This window comes from Glycine soja, chromosome 12 (assembly GCF_004193775.1).
Source record: "Glycine soja cultivar W05 chromosome 12, ASM419377v2, whole genome shotgun sequence".
Lineage (NCBI taxonomy): Eukaryota > Viridiplantae > Streptophyta > Magnoliopsida > Fabales > Fabaceae > Glycine > Glycine soja.
The window spans coordinates 21,920,694-21,945,306 of record NC_041013.1 but is presented as its reverse complement, the minus strand read 5'-3'; the positions used below and the strand labels follow the sequence as shown (position 1 = coordinate 21,945,306).

Genomic DNA, 24,613 nt, shown 5'->3' with positions numbered 1-24,613 from the left:
CCAATGACATATACTAGGCAAAGGACTAAAAAGAGAAAGGAACCCTTGGTGTTGAAGATGTTGCACCTAAGACAAAAAGAGGTCAAGTGAGAGGATTTTCATCCCTTAGAGGAAAAGAGAAAATGATAGAAGTTGAAGATAATGCAATCTTGGAAGAATCTGAAAAGGAGTTACAAAACAATTTTGGGGACTCACAAGAAGTTGTTGAAGGGCATCACCCATTACTAGACAATGAGGATTATGATTATATTGGGGAGGGGTAGAGCAGAACGAATAGATGTTTTCTTGATGCTTTTACCTTTTTTTTCTTATATGTCTTATTGGGACTTGTTTAGCTAATTAGCTTTTAGCTTATTTTGATTATGTGGCTCACTAGGACTTGTTACTAGAACGGAGAGAGTAATAGTAACAGTGAACGGAGAGAGTAATAGCAACAGTGAACATGCATAATGATGAGAACATAATATACTCTAGGCTTCTAATAGTGAAGAGTAAGGAACGAAATGCACCTTTGTCTATAATATCACCTCTGATATATGCTAAGAAAATGACGATAATTTCTTCCCAAAATTAACAAAGCCATTTGGTACACGCACCGTGATATACTGAATTGTACAAGATATCAGAAGATAACATTGAAGAATTAAGTCACTGAAAGGGATCCCTTTGTGGAGAATTTCTCTCAACCGTTCCATTGGATATTTAATGAATAGAAATTTCAACTCATTTCTTTATAATTTCCTTATAATTTAGTAATTTACAACACAACCTGCAACAAGAAAATCAGGCTGATGCCGTCCACAATTATATTAAAAAGAATGAATGATTTTTTCCTACTTGGGTAACACCGCCCCGGAATCTACTCAACTCTCCTTGGGCAATACAAGACGATCTTGGCCTTCAATAAGCTTTGCAGAACGAATAACATCACCAGTTTTTATCTGGGGTAGAATGTCTCTCCCGGTGGTTGTGTATCTGCATGTTTTAATAGCATAAAAAACATTGGACAAAAAGTTAAGGGTAAAATATATTTTTAGTCCCTCAAAATAAGAGTAAAATATGTTTGTAATACGTTTTTAGTTTCTACATTTGTCAAAAATGATGGGGTTGAGAGACTAAAAACATGTGTTTCTATTAAAATACAGAGAATAAAAACGTATTAGATTTTTATTTTTAGAGAGTAAAATCGAATTTCAAGATATTTTGAGGACAACACACATTTTACCCAAAAACTAAACTCCAAAATCAATTATAAGGTATTTGAATGCTAACAAGGCTTACCCAAAAACTGAAAATTGTCCTTCGTCAAATGATATCCCTCCCAAACCAGCCTACAAAAGAGGAAGACAATAAAAATTACATAAACGGAAAAGAAATGAATGGACTCAATTTGCAAAAGGAAATTACATCCAGGCATAAAAGATTCGGCTTCCATTTTTCACTCATGTTGTATAACAAAAGTCTAACAAATACTGTGAGCAAATAAACATAAAGGATGTAGACGGAATAGTGGTAGATTGCTCTTACACTTCGTTTATCATAGAGATAGAAGAAAAACTGATAAGGGGATGAATACTCCTCCGAGGCTTCGCTATGAGCCATAGCAAGTGCCCCATAAACAGATAGTGGAAGAACCGGCAGTTCTCCATCCTTCCCCAAGACGAAAAAACAGATGAGAACAGTATCATAAATGCCTGTAATACCTGAGGCCAATTTTTTTATAGAATAAAACAAAAACACACCTGCACACTTAATGTTGTTTTGTAAAGGGGCTCAAATTGTCCAGAGGGCATTATTTCCAAGGGAACACTATAACCAGTGTTCTTATCAACTCCATTATCTGAAATAACAGCTTGGTTGATACAATTGAGCTTTGCGCCATTATAGGCTCCATCCATCACCTGAAGGATTATGGGACTGAGTGTTGTTTCCACTAGGTTATACAATTTACTAATCTAGATGTTTAAGACACCAACCACTTAAAAACAGGAATTATGCCATATAATACAACTTCAAATGCACAATTAAAACTAGATATTCTAAGAGTGGCAATATACCATATTATATTTTCAATTTGATAATCTAGGTATTCCAGTTAACATATTCTCTTTATCTATACACAGAATAATGGATCAATTTCAGCATGCACTAGAGCCTCAACTAAAGTTGAAGTATTTGGAAGCCACTCTTTTTGGTATAAAATTCTAGATCTTGAGAAACTCTTTAGTATTTTTCACAAGAAAACAACTAATTGACTGCATTATTTACAGTGATAGCATGAAAAAATCAAGAGAAATAGGACCTAATGACTCAGACATTAATCATAGATCATTAACAATTAAAATAAAAATAGAACATTACTGATTTAGTTCAGTGAGAGAACTTAGGAAATCTGAACTAAATTGGATGAACCATCAAAGTGATGAAAATCAAGAATGGTATACATAATGGTTATTGGCAAGGAATAACCATTTGAAAAATTCACAAGGCTGAAGTATCATTCCACTACCTTACCAGTTTTGCAAAATTCCCTGCAGTTAATGGAGCTGAGTATCCATCTATAACAACCTGAAAACAAATGTCTATCAGTTAATCTTTAATATACTACCTACTAGCAGTTACGTATTCATGCAACATTTACAAAGCTGCAATTTTGATGTATTCTTTAAAGTGGACCTGTTCTTAATGCTTATGGGTTCCTTAAGAGGGCCTGAAACCCACCAAATCAACAACCAATAAAGAAAACTTATGGAGTGAATTATACCTGAACGGTGGCAGTATTTTTCTGCTCTCCACCAACAGGAGAAAATGTTGAACCATCTCCTTTCTCAATGGTGAACTCAACAGTTCCTCTCCCTGAAAGCCTAAAAGAAATGGGAAGATATTGATTTTCCCCATGTTCTGTGTTTAGTTTTCCCAAGGAATTGAGCTATGAATGACTAATTGTAAATCTTTTTTTTTTTATGTAGGACTCATGTCAAATGGAAAACTCAAGTATCCATTACACGGATCTATGTATTACATCAAAGTAGTGATTGACAGACTTTCAGTTGGAGTCACTGACCGTGGATATTGTTGTGCATACTGCTCTGGCAACAAAAATGATAATCCCGGTGCCTGTTGCAACAAAATTAAGTTCATTCTGGATATGATCAGAATATAGTTGTTGGATAAATTCAGTCAAGTTTATTGGAGAAGTGAAAGTAACTACCATTGGTTTCAAGATAATATCATATAGTCTAGTTTGCAGTTACCTGTAACAACTCTAGCTCTGCTACAGTATCCAGTGTAGATGTAAGGCTCACAGATACTTTATCTGCATCCTGTTCCTTTATAGACTGAAGGAGAGTTTGCAAGCCCCCCTGCAAAACGTTGACATCATTGTGGCAGCTTCTACAATGAACCATAACTACCAATTTCGCATAATTCGTCAATTATAAGATATTGTAGTTGATATAATCCTACAAAAAGACAACATATTGAACTGAAAATAAGTAAAATTGACCAAGTTCCACATTTTAATTTCTATAAATGAAACCTTTTCTTGCATCCAGCTTTTTTTTGTCAGAAGCACACGGTATATTGGTTTCATGTGAGAAACATTACCAATAGCGTATTGTATTCATTTTGCTATGAAAAGACTATAATCTTAAGTATAACCTCAGAAACTAATTCAATTGAGGTCATCATAAAAATAATCAATTTTATTGAAATGCAAATGGCTACTCTCGCAAATACCGATATTCATATATTCCAGAAGATACAGTTTTTAAGAATACCTTTCCCTCTATTAGAGATGCATGTACCAAAGAGCCCTTTTCCTTCAGTTCTGCAGGTATACTAGCCAATATAGAATCCTTTTCATCTACTGCTATCTGATGCGGAAGGAAATTATCAAAATTCAAAGTCCTCTAGTGAATATTACACAACAAGATGCTATTAGCAGACCAAATACAATGTTAAAGATGCAGGAAGATATTCTAGTGAGGTGCATCAAATACTATAAAAATCCATTGGCAAAATGTGAAGTTCTAAAGTACTCAAGTTATATGCCCCAATAGATGCAGCAAGGCATTGTTGGTGTGATGGAGGATGGAAAAACCACCAAGTTCCATGCATGTATGAAATTTAAACCATTTGACCTATTTGTCATTCAATAAAATGAAAAACAAATCTAGCAAACTTTTAGAGATGCAACATCATTACATCACCTAATAATCAGTATTTTGTTTCTCAGACAAATACAGCAAAGAAAAAAGGATAAAAAAAAACAAATATATAAATAAATAAATTATTGAATGCCTTCAAAGCTTTCTTCACATTCCCCTCCATTGTTCCATAAGGTTTTCTCTGCGGAATCCTCAACAGGTAAAATATATCTTCAAGAGTGTCCTGTAAAAGACACAACATATAATGCTGATCATTAAAAAGTTAGAAGAGCAAATAAAAACTGAAGAGCATGTATCCTCTCATTCCACATTAATCAGATGATGGGATATATTATTTAGAAGTCATGTACAAATAGGCAGCTACTGCTGCCTTATATAAGAATTCCTAGGCAATATAAATTCTAATATACCAAATGTATACCTATCATATCCTGAAATAATCACTAACTAACAAATTACAATAAATATTACAGCCAATAGTTACTTTCCAAATTCCAATATCTGTCAGTAATCATCTATAACTGATTACAACAGATATCTACTCCCTGTGTTCCATATTATATAACATTTACGGTTTTGGCACAAGAATTAAGGAATACAACTAATTTATTAAATTTCAAAGAAAAACATTAGGTAACTTCCTAATATACCCTTTATCTCTCTAATTAATTACTCATATACTCTTACTATACACTACTCCCACTAAGTATTGATTAAGGGTAATCCAATCCTGAACAAAAAATATTTAATGTTGTATTGGTTTTGTAAAACAACATCTATTTTGGAGCAATTTTTTTCTATAAAATATCATATATTCTGGAAAGGAGGGAGTACTTTCCAATACCCCCCTGCCCCCTCACGTTGTTCAAGAGGGTCACCGATGCCCAACTTACATAGTAGAAAATGAAATTGTTGTCAAGTGAGAGCCCTAGTGAAAATGTCTACTGGTTGGAACTATGAATAGATGGCATATGAGTCATCATAATATTCCCAGCCCGGAGTTGCTTCCTCACACAGTGAAAGTCTATCTTGATGTGCTTAGTCCATTAATGGAAAACAGGATTTTCTGCCATGTGGATAGCAGACTCATAGGCCCTTCGAGATCTATCCCCAAGGGACTTCAGCAAAACTAGCTCACTAGTGGTGGCTGCCATCGCATGATACTCTGCTTCTCCTGAAGGACAGGGTACCGTGCTCTGCTTATTTGTCTTCCAAGATATGGGCAGTTGCCCAAGCATTACAAAGTATCATGTCACTGATCTCGGTGTAATTGAGCAGCTTCCCCAATCAGCATCGCGATAGGCATACAACCTCAAATCACTCTGTTGGTAGTAATATCACTTGTCCAGGATTGCCATTGAGATATTGCACTGCATGCATGGCTGTCTCAAGGTGTTCTTTTATAGGCGCTTGTGCAGATGAAGTGAATAAGAGATCTCTGAGTGAGTGATCGTCAAGTAAATTAGTCAAACAACTAGTTATCGATAAACCAAGACATACTTCATTTCCTCACATTCTACTGGAACTAATTACTGTCCCTCCTCCGTGGGAGAGTCAGCAGGTTCACATCCAAGGAGACCACATGTAGATATTATGTACAATGCATATTTTTATTTTATTTTTTCGCACAAAAATATCCCTTGTTGTAACCTCACTACATCTATTCTTGAGCAATACTTGAGCACCCGAAATCCTTGATATGGAAACTTTTGTTCAAATAACTGTTGAAGTCCAAACAAGCCTCTAAATCATTCTCTGCTAGTATAATCTCATCCACATATACTAACAACCCCATGAAGATTTTTCCTGTGATATGCAAATAGCAATTACTCAGCAAGGGACTGAACAAATCCATACTGTCTCAAAGCTGCTGCTAACTTAGAGAACCAGTTTTGTGATGCTTGAAGAAGTCCATAAATTGACTACCAAATTCAGCTGTCTTTGTTGTCTACATTTGCTTTGAAGCTGAGGAGTTGCCTTATATAAATATCCTCTTCCAAATCATCATGCATGAAAGTGTTTTTAACATCCATCTAATGAAGTCTCCATCCTTTTAACAGTGCTACTGACACGAAAACTCAATGAATACAAGCTATTGCCACTTGTGAAAAGGTTTCATGCAAGTCAAAGCCTTCAACTTGGGTGAACCCCTTTACCACAAGCTTGACCTTGTGGAATTCCACCATTCTACCAGAATTACGCCTTTATCTTGTAGACCCATTGCTGGTAGGCTCTCCATCGTCCAAATTTTGTTAGCTTCTAAGGTTGCAATTTCTCTTGACTTCGAATCTCTCCATTGTGCATTTTTTCACTGCTTCAGTCAGAATAGCTTCGAGGCTCAACTCTCCAAGTCTAGATTAACAATCTAACAGCTCTTTTAAACTTATTTCAAGGTCGATGGAAATTTTTATCAAAATGAGTTCTTATTTGGTCGTGTTTTATTAAATAAGTCTAAAAGTCTTTAATTAAGAATAAACAACACAAGTATAATTACACCATCATTCAACCATAATCTCTCATATATGATAAGTCAAGAATCATCCGATCAACATTTGCCATGTATGATAAGTCAGTCACATGAATCATCCAAATATCCACGATCTTCCATTATGATAAGTTTGTTTGCTTTTCTAGTATCTATCTTAAGTGCATTCTTATCGAACTCTATCTATTTCTTTATTTATTTTTTATCGGCAAATATTAGTTTGTTAGAATGTTAGTTTGTAAGCCGAGATCGAACCAGCGACCTTTCCCCCTTCCCTTAACCTCATTGAACTCTTTAATTAATTGCTCATCCAATTTTACCCTTAATGCAATACGCTTACTTTTTATTTTTTTTATCGGCAAATAATAGTTTGCTAGAAGTTAGTTTTATATATATATATATAGAAGAGGCCCTCCTCCCTTGGTCCTTAACCATCCAATAACTTATATCTCCTATCCTTAATGCAATGCGTGTTTAGAACTTTAGGTTAACTAAATCATTTAGATTAAGTAACTGTCTTATTTTTAAGGAAAAGAAAGTAATTACTTCCTTTTAGTCAAAGATCAACCAAACATGGTGTTAATGAAGCAAACCTGTATAGCCTTCATGTTGGCATTGGCAGGGATGGCTCTCCTGAGAGCAACTTCCCCCGTTCTCGGAACCTTCGTGTCCGGCGAATACAGAACCGCTTCGGCGACACCAGGAGACGTCACGTAATCAACCAACGGCGCCACGAAAGCGCTTATAGGAAACGACGCAAGCACGATCGGAACCACAACCACACTCCTCAACCGCTTTACTATCTTTTCCACAACACTCCTCGCTGGCGTGGCACGCGTGGTGGTGGTATTGCAATTGCAAACCGTGACCTTTGCGATGACGTGGCGTTGGTGCTTCTTCGAGAAGCACGTGATTCGGTTTCGAGCGACGGTGAGGTGGAAGGAGGAGGAAGAGAGAGGGAACGCCATTCAAGCGAATTGGTATGGTGTGGTGAGTGCGCTCCTAATCTGTTATTGTGTGTGTGTGGAAGCGGAAGCGTGAACAGTCCTCTGTGGCTGGTGAAGTGTGATTACATTAAACCCCCAAAACCAAAAAATCATAAAACTTTAAGGTCCCACCGAGATTTGAACTCGGGTTACTGGATTCAGAGTCCAATGTCCTAACCACTAGACCATGGGACCAATTTAATTAAGATTCTTAAAATAAAAGAATATATAGAATATAAAATCCTTTAAATAGTGTTGATATATGTGAAAACTTACTCAATTGAATATTTTTTCCATGACCCTTGCTTTGATCTATAAAATTTTAAGTAAATTAACTCAATTTTTATATTATTAAATGAGTTACTAAAATCTCTCCTAAAGTTTAATGAAATTATACAAGTTATTTCTTTGTTTTCATATGTTAATTTTACTTCTCTAAATGTTGTTCAACCACAAAAACACTTAAAATTAAGAAGACAATAATAATTTTTTTTAAGATACCCATCATACCCTTATGATTTAACACCCTCATTTGTCAATCATAGAAATTACCCCCTTACAAACCGTGAGAGCTAATTTTGGGGTTAAAAAAGGGGAGAAATGAATTGTAGTTTGGAGGTTGAAGATGCAGGTGGTTTGGTGGTGTACATGGTCTCTCTGCCTCGCCTCCCTCCACCACTAGCAGCATCCAACAAACATTTTTGTCATTGACCCGCCTTATCCCAAAGCGTCCATCTATAACACTATTGGTTTTTCTAATCTATGATAAAGAGATTGAAAATTAGGAGTATTCACAGGTTCGGGTGATCCACAAACCCAATCCGACCCAAACATATTGGGTTGGTTTTTTTAAGTGGTTGGATCAAACCCAACCCAACCCAATTAAACTCAGTATTGAATGGGTTAGGTAATGGATTTTGTATTTTAGACCTATGACCCAACCCAACCCGAACATATATATTATTTTAATAATAATAATAATATACATAAAATCAAAATTCAAAAATACTAAAATAGCAATTAGGTTAGAAAACAGTCAAAAACTCAAAACACAAATCTCGTCTCAGGCTGAGCAATCTCTCTCACTCGCACCACAGCAGCCTCGGTGCCCTTAAGTCACTGTCGTCGTTGTCATAGGAGTCATTGGACGTGGCAACTACGTCCCTTTGTTGTGCCTTTGTAGAATCGCAGCCTTCATCGTGCCTTTACGAGTTCCTTTTTGTTCTTCATTGGTTCGCACGAGTTCCTTTTTATTCTCTTCATCTTCCTTTTTCCACTTCTTCTTCTATTCTTACATGTTTTATCGTATTTTGATTTTTGTAGGTTGAACCCGAAGAGCAACCCAAGATTTTCGAGGCTTACTCCATCTCATTGTCTCATGTTGAACTTTTTTTAATCTTTTTTTGGGTAATGTTTTTTTTAATATTTTAATTCTAAATTAAATTAATCTTGATCTTGACCTGTCACAGTTCAGCAAAACCTTTCATTTTAAATATATAAATTAATTTAGTTGATGAATGAGATGAGGCCCATGAGTAGATTCAATAAAGTATGTGAACTTATGTCGGAAAAAAATACAAAAGAACAATACAAACTGTTGTTGTAGTTAATATCCCTAGAATGTTGATATCTTGCTCTCACGGTTTTAGCTAGCCAATATGGAACAACATGAATTTGTTGTTGGGTTTTTTTGGCTCCCTTCCTATGTGGAGTAAAGGCTTAAATGAGAAGGTTTATTTTTTCTCACTTATTTAAGTAGAGAGGGGTCAAATTAGGGAGAGAGACTCATTTGAAAGGAAAAAACAGTTATAAATCATTGAGAAAGGAAGAAGAGAAAAAATCAATGTGATTTTCGCATACCCACCAGAGAGTGTTTTTCATATTGCAACTACGGATTTGTTCACCGTTGGATCGGGCTGATTTTTGGATAGCAGGTTCTACACACATGATACTTCAAATTCTTTAGTTGGATCATCAAAATGATATCTGGAGAGAGAAACAAGTGTTTCGCATTCTCTGCTTTATATTTTGGGGTTTCATCTTCTTATCTCTATTGTACCAATTGGGTGTCTATTTTGATTTGACTATTTGTAGCATGTTTCAGTGCACTTGTTGGAGACTGTCTTGTATCTTTATTGATTGTAGCATAGTTATTTCTTTGGTCTGGACGACCCGTGGTTTTTATCCTTGCATTGAGGAGTTTTGCAAGTTAAACAAATTGTGTCTCTGGTTTTTCTTAATTTCTATTTTGCGCTCTATATTTTATTGGTGCTCCTCATAGGTTCTTGCAAGTTTGGGAGAATTTGTAACATCCCATTTTTCGTAAACTAATTTAAAAAGGATTGTTATTTATAAATAAATAGAGTTTTATGATAAGGTTTTTGTAATTAAATAAATAAAGAGAAATAAGTGTATTAAAATAATGGTTTGAGAGAAAATAAAAAGGGTATTTTATTTATTTGTTTGATAGAGAATAAAATAGAGTTTGTTTTTATAAAATAATAAATAAATAAATAGAGTAAACCTAGCTATAAATAGCGTTAGGTCAGTTTTCACACTGACGGTGCCTCTTCTTTCCCTCATTTTCGTTTTCCCTCTCCTCCTCCCCAAAACCATTTCTTTCTCCCGCAGCCCACCAAACCTGTCTTAGAAAAACAACGATCTCAAACTCATTCACTGTTGGATCGTCGTGAAAGTTGAGCACCACATTCGCAACCCAATTCCGAGCATTATCACCATTGGGAATTGCAAAAACATGTCGGAGCTAAGAGAAATACCCTCTGTACACCTTCACCGTTGGGATTTTTGAGATAATGTTCATGGAGAGAGAAAAAGGAATCGCACGAAGACAGTACAACTTGAGGCTTCAATCCCTTCTTCGTCTCTCCGACGTTCGGGAACTCTATCGGAGCAATCAGAGGAAAAAATTGGAGGAATCTCATGGAACCGCTAGAGATGCTGCTATCACTGTCTGAAGACACGTGAGCCCGCTTAAAGGTAAGGGATGAGTTATTCACAATTAAGGATTAGTGAGAATATGCGTAGGGATCCTTAGAGGGTCAAATTGGGGTTTATTTTTGGGATATTTTATTATATTGAAATTCTTCTTGTATGATTATGTGAAATTATGTGAGGGATTTTTACTCCCCGTGGATTGGGAAATATTCTAGTATAATTTGTTTGTGCTTTGAATAATATTAGTGTAATAAATAGTTATATTAGAATTATGAAATTATGATTGAAATTGTATATAAGTGATAAATCGAATATATGATGAATTGTAGAATAACATATTACTTTGGTATTATAATATTGTAATGGAGATTGAATATAAGTGTAAAGTTGAATGTGTTAAATTGTGAGATACACGTAAATATAAGATGGTTGATTGTGACATTAATTGTGTTGTGAGTTGTGAATTATACAATAATCCGATTAGTGTTTATATTGAGAAAAATGTTTATGCGCAGTATTAAAGAAAAAGTGTAGGTTCCTAGTTAGGAACCAGTGTTAAATTGTAGCGCAATATGTTGTATGGTTTAAAACACGAGTGTGAGGTCGTGGATATTGTATAATTCATGAGCAATGTCTATGAATGAAATATGTGATGAATTATGGAATGACATGTTGTTTTGAGATCACAATATTGTTATTGAGATTGAGTAAAAGTGTAAAGTAGAACATGTGTTGAATTGTGAGATATGTGAAAACATGTGATGGTGGATTGTGACATTATGAAATGTAAAATTGTGAATGAGTTTTGGTTGTGAGTAAGTGTGTGATTAACTCTTAATGTGACATTATTTGTATTGTAAGCTGCGAATTGTACAATAACCCGACCAGTGTTATCTTGAAAAAAGTGTTAATGCACAGTGTTAAAGAGAAAGTGTAGGTTTCCTATTTAGGAACCAGTGTTAAAGAGAAAGTGTAGATTTCCTATTTAGGAACCAGTGTTAAATTATAGCGCAATATGTTGTACGTGTTTAAAACACGAGTGTGAGGTCGTGGATATTGTATAATTCATGAGCAGTGTTTGTGTGCTAAAATGATTTTAGGGGTTGGACCTGAATCAGGAAGGAGAGGCCTTGATGGACTCTTCGGAGTGTAGGCCTTGGAGGTCACCCGTTTTGAGTGCTCCTTTAAGCCTATGTTGATCCCATATGGTTGGAGCATTCTCGCAAAACACTGTGACCCTGACTGGTCTCCCTATGATTTTACTTAGTGAGAGTGACCTGACATATTCATTGTGTGGTGTGTCTTGTTATGTACTCCTAAGCGTCCTAGGGTGGTTTTTCATTGATATGGTACCACATTGCATATAGGCTTGAGTCTTAGCATAACTGTCTCATGCGCTTGCTAATTGTTTATTATGAAATTGATGTGTTATTATGTCTTGATCAGAGTGTGTGATTCTTGTGTAATGTGATTGATGATTGAAAAGTGTGATTGATGGTTGAAAAGTGAACTTTGAATGACAAAGTGGCGAAATTACATGAGTTACGTGTAAGTAAGTTTTATTTGATTTATATGATATGTATATCTAGTTGTCTTGCTTCTCTATTAGTTAGGAATGTGATAACTCACTCCCCGTGTGTTGTTTGTGTTTGGATCCTGTAATGATCTTTGTGTTCGGGGGAACAGATGACTAGGTGAATCGCTTTAAGGAACCTTGTGCTGAAGGACGTCGGGACACAATACTCTGATAGGATGTGACGTTGGGGCATAAATTTTTATATTAATTGCATGATGTTAGTCTATTTTATTTTACCTCACTGATTTAACAAAATATTTTTGTAAATTTTGATGGCCTTATTTTGAGTCGAATATGTTTTTAATAAGTTTTAATTGATAATAGTAAAGTGAATGTGAACCTTTTACCCACGTGAATTTGTTTACCAGTTTTTTTTATATTTTATTTATTTATATATATGTCGGGGTAGAGGGTGTCACAGAATTTATTTCCGTTGCCTATTACTTTGTTATTGAGTTTGTTATTGTGTTGGCCTATTTTCTCCATCATTTGTAACATGCATCAAGTATTCATAACTCATCTAATGTAGTAAGGTTCTTAATTACGGTCACCAAAATAGTCAAGCATGGCTCCAATGTTTAAGATAGTAACACCAAAATCATTAGTGATAGTTGTTATATGGGTCTTCATTGAAATCATTGGAATATAGTGATGGAGCCTCAACTGCATGTTTGACATTGGCACTTCTAGTACAACTTCTATTTGTCAATGAAGACCCATATAACAACTGTCACTAATGATTTTGGTGTCATAAGTTCAATATGAAGACCAATGATTTCAATGAAGACCCATATAACAAATATTGAAGATGAAAATGAAACTTATATCAACAGAATAATTCAAGTGTGCAAGATAAATAAAATATGCAAGATAAAGTAATTGAGATAAGGAAGAGAGGAATGCAAACTCAGTTTATCCTGGCTCGGCCACTTCCTATGCTTATGTCCAGTCCTCAAGTAACCTGTTAGACATGTGGCCTTAGAAATCTTAAGAAGGGGTGAATTAATTTTCCACTAACAAACTTTTAACCCCCTTCTAAAAGAAGAGATAGACTCAGATTGCAGAAGAAACAACAATCAATTTAATAATATTCTTTAAACATGCAAGACAAAATTGATTGCAATAAAATGAATGAGATAAGGGAAGAGAGAATGCAAATACAATTTTTATACTAGTTTGACAAAGTCCGTGCCTACGTCTAGTACTTAAGCAACCCACTTGAGATTTTTCACTCCCTTTATAAAAATCCGTTTACAAAGTCTGAACCACACAGGGACAACCCATCCCTTGTGTTCAGGAATCCTTACAACTTAAGAGACCCTCAGTCACTTAATCAATCTCTTTGAATGAGAAGAAAGAAAGAAGAATTATCTATTGAAGAGAAGGATATTACAATTGAAGTCCATGGAGAAACTCTTAATGGATTTGCAAGAGTTTGCCCAAGAGTTTCTTTTGAGAAAGCATTTGGCAATGAAGTTCTCTTAGAATATCTCTCTCATTTCCTTTTGAGAGGATAAGACATTTTGAACAAGTAAAACTCTCTCTTCAAAATTCGTGCCCAAGTCACCTATTTACAGGCCTTTGATGGCCATTCACAAATCCAATCAAAAGATGTGACTGTTGGTAGATTTTCTGAAAACTCTTCACTGGTAATCGATTACAATGTTTGTGTAATCGATTACACAGTTATAATTTGAAGGGTCATGACTTTTGAATTTGAATTTTAGGAGTTTCTTTGCTGGTAATCGATTACAGACATATGGTAATCAATTACATGTTCAAAATTCAAATTCAAAACCCTTTTCAACAGCTCTTTTTCATCCCTCCCTTCTGGTAATCGATTACACTTCCTGGTAATCGATTACCATAGCCTTGCATGACTTTGAAACTCTTTGTTTTGAGGCAAGGCTTGATCTTTAGTGAATCTTGAAACAATGCTTTGTTTGTTGAAGCAATCTTGAATTAATCTTGAAGCAAATGCTTATCCTTTGAAGCGGCCTTGTTTGATTATTCTTTGGCATCATCAAAATTCATGTATTCATACATTCACACAACCCACTTGAGATTTCCACTAACTTTGTAAAAATCTTTTTTACAACTTCTGAACACCCAAGGGACCCATTTCCCTTGTGTTCAGGAAACTCACAATTCAAGAGACAAACAGTCTCTTGATCTCAATAAGTCTTTAAAGAAAGTACAAATGTTTTTTCTCTCTTTTAGAGAAGAAGATACAAGATGAAGTTCTTAGAAGAATCTTTAATTGATTTGCAAGTGTTTGACCAATGATTTGTTTTGAGAGGATAAGACAATAAGGTTCTGAAAAACTCTAAAGGTTTTCGTAGATAAGTCACATATTTATAAGTTATTGGTGACTTTTCAAAAACTTGTGAAGAGATGTGAGTTTTCAGAGCAATTTTTAAAATTTTCTCACTAGTAATCAATTATAGATCTTTGGTAATCGATTACACAGTTATGTAATGAGGAGTCATGACTTTTCAATTTGAATTTTTGTAGTTCCGTTACTGGTAATCGATTACAGACAAGTGGTAATCGATTACAACTTTCAATTTTCAAATTGAAGATTGAAAATTGAAAATTTGAAATTTGAAATTTGAAATTTCAAACTTTCTGAAAAAGCTTTTTTTAAAATAATTTTGCTTCTAGTCATCGATTAGAATGTTTGGTAATTGATTACTAGTGGAAAAATGTCTTTTCAGAAAATGTTAAAAATATTTTAAAACCTTTTTATCATCAATTTAAAAACTGTTGTGAGGCCAAACCTTTGCAATCATTAAGAGACTCTTTTAACAAAGATAGACTAAGACTTAGCTTTCTTCTTGATCTTTGTTTTCTTGGTCTTGATTTGGACATGAAATAAAACTTGTGTTACTTTTATCTTGGAATCATTAAAACCTTTATACACATACATTCACAAAATATATTTCAACCTTTCTCATTTAGATGATAGTCAAATTATTAAAATTCAAATAAAATAAAAATATATTAAATGCAAAATATAATAAAAATTTCATTAAAACAATTATTGAATTTTTTTGTTGTTCAAAATAAGAAAAACTAAAATATATTTTTTATTTATAAAATATTTTTATTCAGTAATTTGACTTTTATTTTATATCTTCACATTACAATATTATATTGTTTGCCAACTTGAATAAATAATAATTAAATTTTTTCACTAATTTTTTTAATAATTAACATTTTTCATTAAAACATATGACATTAAATGAAATTTTAATCTACATTTTAAAATATAATCATTACTTTAAAAATTAATCATAAAAAGTAAAACTAAAAAAATATTTTTTTATTTCTTGACTTTACAATAATATATTTTTCAACAACTTGAATATTTAATAAATAATGTTTTTCATAAAAAAATATGAAAAAAAATGAATTTTTACTCTACATTTTAAAAAATAATCATTATTTTAAAAATTAATCATAAAAAGTGAAACTGTAAAATTATTTTAAAAACTAACTTTTAATTTTTTTGGTAAATTAATAATTTTTAGTTTTATATTAATACCACATATCTCTTATTTAATTCAATCCATTTTTTTTTTAAAATGTTGTTGAGACATTTCCAAAAATACCCACAAAGGTTACAAGTATTTCCAAAATTACCCACTGCAAAATTTATTTCCAATAGTACCCCACATACTTCCTTTTATATTTATAAAGATAAATATTAGTCACATATTTATTATTAATTATAATTGATTGGATTTAAATTATACAAAATAAATTTCAAACCTTTCTATAACAAAAGTAATCAATAAAAAATTGTATCAGAAAATATATTAAAAATTTTCATTTTTTTGATTTAATTATAAAAATTAATATCTAAAAATATAACTAAAACTATTTTATTTTTTATATATATTTTAAATTATAAAAAAATTATAAAATGGTCAATAAATTTTTTAATATTTATTTTCTGTTTTAGAAAAACGTTTTATAAAATGAGCAATAAAAAATTTAATTTATTTTTTAAAACATATTTTTAATATATATATCTATATAATATAATATAATATATATTTAAATTTTTAAACAATATGTAGTTAAATAATACTCCTTGTAGTAATTATTTCATCTTAAAATTGTAATAAATCATGCATCAAGTGTATGCTTTTATAAATATATAAAATTTTAATTGTAATAATAAATGTTTTTTAAATGTCAAAAAACTTTAAATACATAATGAAAAAGCTTCTTGTCCAAATTTGTAAGATAGTATAAAATTTAAGAATAAATCAGACATCAAGCCTATAATTTTACAAATTTGTCTACTTCATCTCGTAAAAAAATATTCATCTCATGTTAGATAAAATAACATATTCTATAAATTAGTTAAGACTCATGTTAGTAAACAAAAACAATTATATTATATTCACAGTACAATAAAACCAAATTAAAAAAAATCATCAATGTAGTTTTAGGCAAATTGTTCCTTCCCATTAGTTAAGTATAAATTCTTTTACTTGATTTAATAAAAAATATTCATCCCAAGAGCTTGATTTAAAATTTTAATTTTTCATTAGGTTAAAAAAAATATAAAATTGTAATTTTAATAAAAAAAAATATAAATGCCATAACAAAAAGCTTCTTGCCAAAGTTTGTATGATAATGTAAAATTTTATAATAAATCATGCATCAACCGTATGCTTTAAAAAATCCCCTGCTTCATTAGAGAATGTTCATCCCATCCCATGTTTAAAAAAAAATAACATATTCAATAAGTTAATTAAGTCACGTGTTAATAAGCAAGGGAATTTCTATTTATATATAATAAATTAATAAAACATTAATTTAACTGTAGTAATTTAAATGTTGATGTAGTTTTAGGTAAATTGTTCATATTCATGAGTTAAATATAATTATCATTCTTGATTTAAGAAAAAAAGTCCATCCCGTGAGTTTGATTTTAAACATGATATATAATATATTACTAAATTTACATATATAATATCAACATAAAAGGAAAAATTAAATTTATCCAGGTTTTAAGAAAAGTTTTTATAATTTATGTTGTACTAACATAATAATGAATTAAGTAAATTTAATTTAATCCAAAGAATTTAAATGTTAATATGATTTTAGGCAAAATTTTCCATTCTCGTGAGTTAAATGTAAATATTTCTACTTGATTTTGTGAAAAAAAATATTATTATTCATTAAATTTATTTATATATAATTTCTATATTAATAATTTACTTATAAATATCATTGTATAAAAGAAAACTTAAATTTAAAGGGGCAAAGAAAATTCTTCAATAATTAACATAATTGAAAAGATAATAAATAAAGAATAAATGATAATTTATAATCACAAATTTATATGAACACATGCAATAAATTAGTTAAATCATATGATGGTAAGCAATAAAAAAACACATTTATATTAAAATTATTATGAATACAAATCTATTATAGTAATGACAATAATAAAACCATAAGTACAAATGTTGCCAAAAAATTATATATATCAATTTTCAACTCTCTAACATGCAGTCAATTTTCAAAGAAGAAAAGAAAGAAATTAAATAATATAATTAATAAATAAGTTGAGTAACAATAGAAAAGAAATCTCATATCTAACTACATAAAAGAAAGAAACACAACAATAATTACCTATACTTTGTTAGCTATGGGATTAATGAATTCTATCAGTATCATGACATGGTGACTATAGGAACATATTAGAAGGGAATGAAATGTTAACAAAAAATAGAATCTTATTATAGAAAATAGTAATCTCCATTGTGTCATATCCTTTCTACTCACTATATGTCAGTCCATCTCATGTAAGTAATCTCCACTTAATTCAATTAAAAATCTTTGCCCCCATAAAAAGATAGGTGTTACTCTTATAAGATATTTGTTTTTTGTTAAAATGAATGTAAAAAATATAAGAAATGAAAAAAAAATTAATACTAATTTTATTACTTTATCATTTTAAGTTTTAACAGAAAATGATAAAAAAAAAAGAAACATGAGAAGAAAAATGTACAACATTTTAGCACAAAATGTGAGTGATTATGAAACAAATTACTTACGAAAAAGAAAAAAAAAATAAAAGCTACCCTTTCTTTCTTTCCAGTGCCACATTCATCATCCATTTCCACCGCATATAACCAAAGATCGCAGGGAAAACATTAGGAAACAAAAAAACAAAAAAACAAAAAAAAAAAAGGAGAAAGAGAATAAGAAAAGTAGAGAAAGGGAAAAAAAAAATTTAAACAAAACAATTCTACAACATTTTGTAACAGAATGTGATTATGAAAAAAAAATAACTTACGAAAAAAATCTGAAACAATCACCTTTTTTCTCTTCTTAGAACAACAATTCTCCCTCTAATCTCAACACATGTTATGAAAGACAATAGGTAAAACATTAAAAAAAAAACAAGAAGAAGAAAGAACAACACAAAAAATAAAGAAAAAACAAGACTTGCAGAAAGAGGAAAAATAAGCTTTCTTCTCATTCGTGTAGCTTTTGAAGCTGAAGAACCCATTTATAGACACATAGGTCTTTGAAATATTTGAAATTTAAATTGTTTTTATTTTGAGAAGAGTACAAAGGAAGGAATTGCGCTAGAACAAGCCACATATCAAAAGGAGAAAGAGACAAATGATAAATTTTTAAGATTAAATCACAAATGTATAATATATTGATAGATTTTTTAAAACATGTTTTTAATAACTAATATAAATGTTTTAATATTTAATTTTGGTTTGTAATGGAACCAAATTATTACAAACCAACGAGGGACAACACATGGCATCCAAAGCTTAAGAAATTGTCTAGTTTTGTCCTGCTCATTTCAACTTGTTTATATATTCTTAAATTTATAATTACTAGTGTAATAATTTGTGTCTTGGACCGACCTAAATTTATAATATATATATATAATCTTATTATTGCAAAAAAAATTATATTTTTAATGTATTTTTTATTCAATTTTTGTAAAAAATATTTTTTTTTATTATTTTGTACTTTTCACTAACACTATTATATATAATTAAATAATTTTAAAATAAACTTTGCAACATTTCTTAATTTGAATATAGTGTAAATTTGAATCAATTAGTGTTATTAGGTTGGTTTTTAGTGGAGATTAATTATATATAAAGTCAGTGAATACTTTACACCAATATGATGATGATAAAAAAAATTTAATGTTCAAATCATATTAAAAAAATAATGTCAACAACCAAACTTAAAATGCAAAAATATTGAAAAATATTTGAAAAGATATGCTAAAAAAAAGATAGAAGCTTATAAAAATAAGAAGAAAAGATGAAAACACCAATGCTAATTACAATAAGCTTGGCAACTAGTAGATGATTCCTTTTCCCCCAAATCAGCCTGAAATAACAACAATCACATTAGAAGGGGTTGAATAGTATATTAATGACTTTATAAAAAATATTTATCACACATTTAGAGAAATATATATATATATATATATATATATATATATATATATATATATATATATATATGAAATAGAGTTTTAAAATAGTTTTCAAGCAAAAACTGGTATGCAAAGAATGACAGAGAATGCTTAATAAAATCGTTAAGGAGAGACATAAAAACACTCGATTTATACTAGTTCACTCAAACCGAGCTACGTCCAGTACTCCTTTACGCAACAATAAAGGGTTCTACTAATCAAAAACTTGATTACAAAACAAGTATTATGTCCTACAACTCCTGACTATACAAGTATTCTTCTAGCTATTTCTAATATTATCTTAGACTCCCCCTAAATCTAAGAAAACCCAAGTATTTTTTAACACCAAGCTACTCCTGACTTTCACAAATAGTAGTTTGAATGAATATAAATTCAATAACACTCAATGAGTGGATAAATAATAAAGCTCAAGTACAAAGTAACTTTGCTTAGCAAAGGATAAACAATGAAAGACTAAAATGTATCGTCCAGTGATTTCCACAGAGTTTTTCTTCATATATATTCTCATTTTCTTTTGATATATTTTTGTGCTTGGCTTTTTGGATAGAGTTTGTCTTTTATAAACTTTAGTGAAGGATTCGCTACGGGATTAGGGTTGAGTCTTTGAAAATTTTGAGAGGAAAGGTGAGGCGATGTGGCACGCTCTAATTCGAGAGGAAAGGAATAAAGCTACAAACAACAACATGTGCTCCTTGTCCTCGACGAAATCAATTATATTTCTGCAAATCACACAACACATAACTTTCTATAATGTGAGTTGTAATTTTGAGGGTGTTACACAATGAACTTTGTGTCTAGGAATGAAGCTCAGTTAATTGGTTATCTTGAGTCACCAAACTTAAAGCTAGTTCATTTAGTAAGTTTTTGAGGAATCAGGACTTAATAATGAAACTAAGATTCTTTTTGCTTGAGGGATTAGAGCTAAGAAAGCATGCATTGACTGATTTTAGCATTGATTCACAACGGATATATGTATTGTGCATTTTAAGCAAGAATAGAGTGAAATTTGGTAAAGCCTAACCTCGACAATATCTTTGTTATTTGAAAACCCCTTTGTTCAAGCTTTGTTTTTACTCAAAAATCACAAAAATAGTTTCTTTAACTTTTTCATTGCACTTGTTCTATTTTTAACTTACACAAAATATACTAAAGTTCACGTTTTTATTGCTTTCTTGTGATATTCGTTAGCCTAAGTTAATATTTATGTGAAAATTGCTAACGTTGCACAAGTCTATAGGGAAATGATACTTGGACTTTCCATTTAACTATTTGTATGATTTGGTATACTTGCCATGAGATAGCATTATCCTACCTCCCATTGATAAAAAGCGACCCTTCTAACTTGAGAGTGTCTTCCGGAATAATTTTACAATCAGCTCCCATGCAATCTCTCTTCTATGGTTAATCCCAATGGGAAGCTCCAAAAATTTAAAAGGAATAGTTGCCACAAAGTAGTGAAGAAACGTAGTTGCACCCTCCAAAAAATTCATTGGTGCATTAATCCCATAGAGCTTACTTTTAGAGAAGTTTATCCTCAATCCTGACACTAGTTTAAAGCTATGAAGGATGGCCTTTATCACCCAAAGATTCTGCTAACATATGCCCCCAAATAGCAATGAATCATTAACATATTGCATAAGTTAAAAGTTTATATCATCACCAACTTCAAATCCTTTAATCATACCCACCTCCATTGCTTTCATTACCAATCGCGATAAACCTTTTGCCACAATTAAAAACAATAGAGGGGCGAATGGATCTCCCTACTTTAGGCCCTTTTGAGATTGAAACTCAATGGTTGGGCTGTCTTTAACCAAGACAAAATTATTGCTGCCACAAGTAATCGCCTTAACCCAACTTCTCCATTTCATACTGAAACCCAACCGCTCCATCATATAGTCCAAGAAATCCGAACTAATAGAATCATAAGCATTCTCAAAATCTATTTTGAAAAGGACATACCCTTTATTATGTCTATCAACATAATCAACAAATTCATTTGCAACCAGAACATCATCCAATATATAACGCCCAAGAAGAAAAGCATTCTGGCACGAAGATATAACCTTACTAATCACCCTTCTCAACCATAAAATCAGTAGCTTTGACCAAATTTTGTGCACACTACCAATGAGAGAAATAAGGCAATAATCTGCCACAGATTGTGAATTATCTTTTTTCGGCGCTAGGGTAATGAATGAAGATGTTACAACCTTTGGAAGCTGCCCACAATCATAAAACTCAAATACCACATCACACACATCATCCTTCAAACACAGTCCAACACTTCGTAAAAAAATTAAAGCCATCTAGACCGAGGTTTTAATCCCCAACACAACTCCAAACCGCCTCCCTAACATCGTCCTCCATAAAAGGGCAAGATAAAATAGAGATATTATTAGCTAAAAGTTGTTTAAACTCTATACCAGGAAGATGAGGCCTGATAGAAATTGGCTTAGAGAAAATCTATTTAAAGTGACTGATAACTTCATCCTTTATTTCCTCCACACTTTCCATATATTGATCTCCACAATGAAGTGCAATCAACTAGTTAGATCTCTGTGCGGCCTTAAAGAGAAACGAAAGTAACGGGAGTTCATATCACCCTCCTTAATCCATCGAGCCTGTGATCTTTGGGCTATAACACTTTCATTTATTCTTAAACACTTCCAAAACTCTACTCACAAAGGGAATCTAGCACCATCATCCACTATTCCCCCTTCACACAAAATTTTATCATTAGAGTCCAAATTCATAACATTTTGGTCAAAATTAGCAATCAACCTGTTAAATTGCTCCTTGTGCCAATCACGATGCTTGAACTTTTAAACCTTAAGCTTGTCCTTAAAAGAGAACACTTTCTATCCCCCCCACCTGAAATTCCCCCTACCACTATGCAATCAAATTACCAAAACTAGGATACTCCAACCAACAATTAAAAAATTTAAATGGCTTTGGTCCCCAGTTCTTCTTAGAGCCTTTTAACACCACTGGGTAGTGATAAGGAATATCTCGAACACCCACCCATTGTGAAGTAATGCCCCATAATTGAATCAACTTTTTTGTCACGATAAAATGATCTATTCTGCTCATTGATCGCCCATCCCCATTAAACCATGTATACAATTTCCCCACCATTGGCAAATCAATCATACCCATGAATTGAATGAATTCTTTAATTCCTCTAGATTAGGCCAACAAATTTGTGAGCTTCGGCCTCAACGCTCATCTACATAAATCACTGCATTACAATCCCCACCTAAGCACCATAAATAGCCACCAAAACCTTATTTAGACATAACTAAGTCCCGCCACAACCTCCTTTTACCCTTCAAAGAGAAAGGAGAATAGACATTCACCAAAATAATACCTTTTTCTTGACATTGAACACACTACAGACACCCTCACAACCCCTTCACTTTTTTTCAAAGGAAAACTAAAAGAAAAATAGGCTTTTCTTCCAAATACACACAAGACCACCTGAACAACCCACCAATGGTTTTACGACACTCTCATAGTTTGACCCTCCCCAAATCCTAGCCAAAAGACCAATGAGTGACATCTCTCACTTTATTTCCTACAGGAAGCAAATATTTGCCCCTTCCCTTCGAATAAGAGATAGAATTCTGAGTTGTTTGAATCAATCTCCTAAGACCCTTAAATTCAAAGATAATGCGAAAGCACTTCTACATAGATGTAAAGAAAAAAAAAACAGACAACAAACATGATACAAGCACTTTTACATAGATGTGAAAAAAATGTGGTGTTTCGTCATAATTGGAATTAATTGCTATTGATTCACACATAATAGCTAGGATCTTTTCAATGAATCTTGGTTTATGCATAAGAGCCAGAATCTCTTCGAGAGATTTGCCAAATATAGCATGTAACTTAATTGATGTCGCTATGCGACCAAATTTAACATAGATGGATAACATTTGTGCCACATCCTTCTTGTCTTTAACCTCCATACATACATATTCTACATAACCATCCCCTAAAGATATAGGTTGACAAAAATGAACATCAAACGATATTTTGGTACCTCTAATCTCATCCACAATTATTTTCCTTAAAGCAACAAACATCATGTCCTCACTTACCCTAAAAATTTAGGACCATTAGAACATTGAAAATAAACCCCTTGTTCATCAATTGTTAACATATCACCATCATAATTCATAATAACAAGGAATCCCTTCAAACCCTCCATCTTCTTAGGAAAACTATGAATCTCATGAAAATGTGGTGCCTTGAAGGACATTTGTCTTATACTAGTGCAAGCTTTATTCCCGCGTGACTCAATTATTTTAAGCTTTATATCGTGAGTCAGAAAAAGAAACAGTCAATATTGCACTGGCTAAATGGTTGGTTTAGATTGCACCAAAAATAGTTATTATTCACACGTCAGTCAATCATTATAAGCCTTGGCACAAGCGTAAAGGGGTCTAGATCACATCGATTCATATGCAAGCATTGTCATGCATCAATGAAGAGTTATGTCCTTTGTTAATGTGTCGACAACAGTAAAAGCTTTTCATGAAAAAAATTGATTTTTTAAACAGTTGAATGCTGAATAAAAACACACAATAATGGAAACCTGATTCCATTAAGCATTTTCAAAAATGTTAACATTAGAATCGCACTTCTATTCTGTATTTTTAGAAGGAAAAAAACACAACAAAATCATATTTTCATTGTGTGTTTTTTTTTTTTAAAAAATACACAATGAAAATGTGATTTGTGGCTCAAAATATACAACACAATTGCATTTCTGTTGTGTCTTTGAGCTACACCCCCCCCCCCCCCCCCAATATGTGTTAGAAAAGTGTTTCCGTTGTACATTTTGAGCTACATAATCACATTTCTATTAGGGATAGGGTAAATAATCACTTTTGTCCCTTAATGTGTAATTCGCTAACAAATACGTCCATGAAAGAT

At 32.1% G+C, this 24,613-nt stretch overlaps 1 protein-coding gene and 1 non-coding gene across 2 annotated transcripts; both read right to left on the bottom strand.

The window, feature by feature from the left end:
- Positions 1–630: 630 nt before the first annotated feature.
- On the bottom strand, positions 631–7,715 carry LOC114377890 (peptidyl-prolyl cis-trans isomerase CYP37, chloroplastic-like). The gene is made up of 11 exons (XM_028336355.1): positions 7,248–7,715; positions 4,303–4,392; positions 3,780–3,875; positions 3,255–3,362; positions 3,065–3,117; positions 2,765–2,864; positions 2,515–2,568; positions 1,743–1,901; positions 1,528–1,650; positions 1,282–1,331; positions 631–975 (listed from the first exon to the last, which is right to left on the bottom strand). The coding sequence occupies exons 1-11, from the start codon at positions 7,620–7,622 to the stop codon at positions 864–866; spliced, it is 1,320 nt and encodes a 439-aa protein (XP_028192156.1). The 5' UTR covers positions 7,623–7,715; the 3' UTR covers positions 631–863.
- A 48-nt stretch (positions 7,716–7,763) lies between these two features.
- TRNAQ-CUG lies at positions 7,764–7,835 on the bottom strand. The gene has a single exon. It is a non-coding gene; the product is annotated as a tRNA-Gln (tRNA).
- Positions 7,836–24,613: the final 16,778 nt, after the last annotated feature.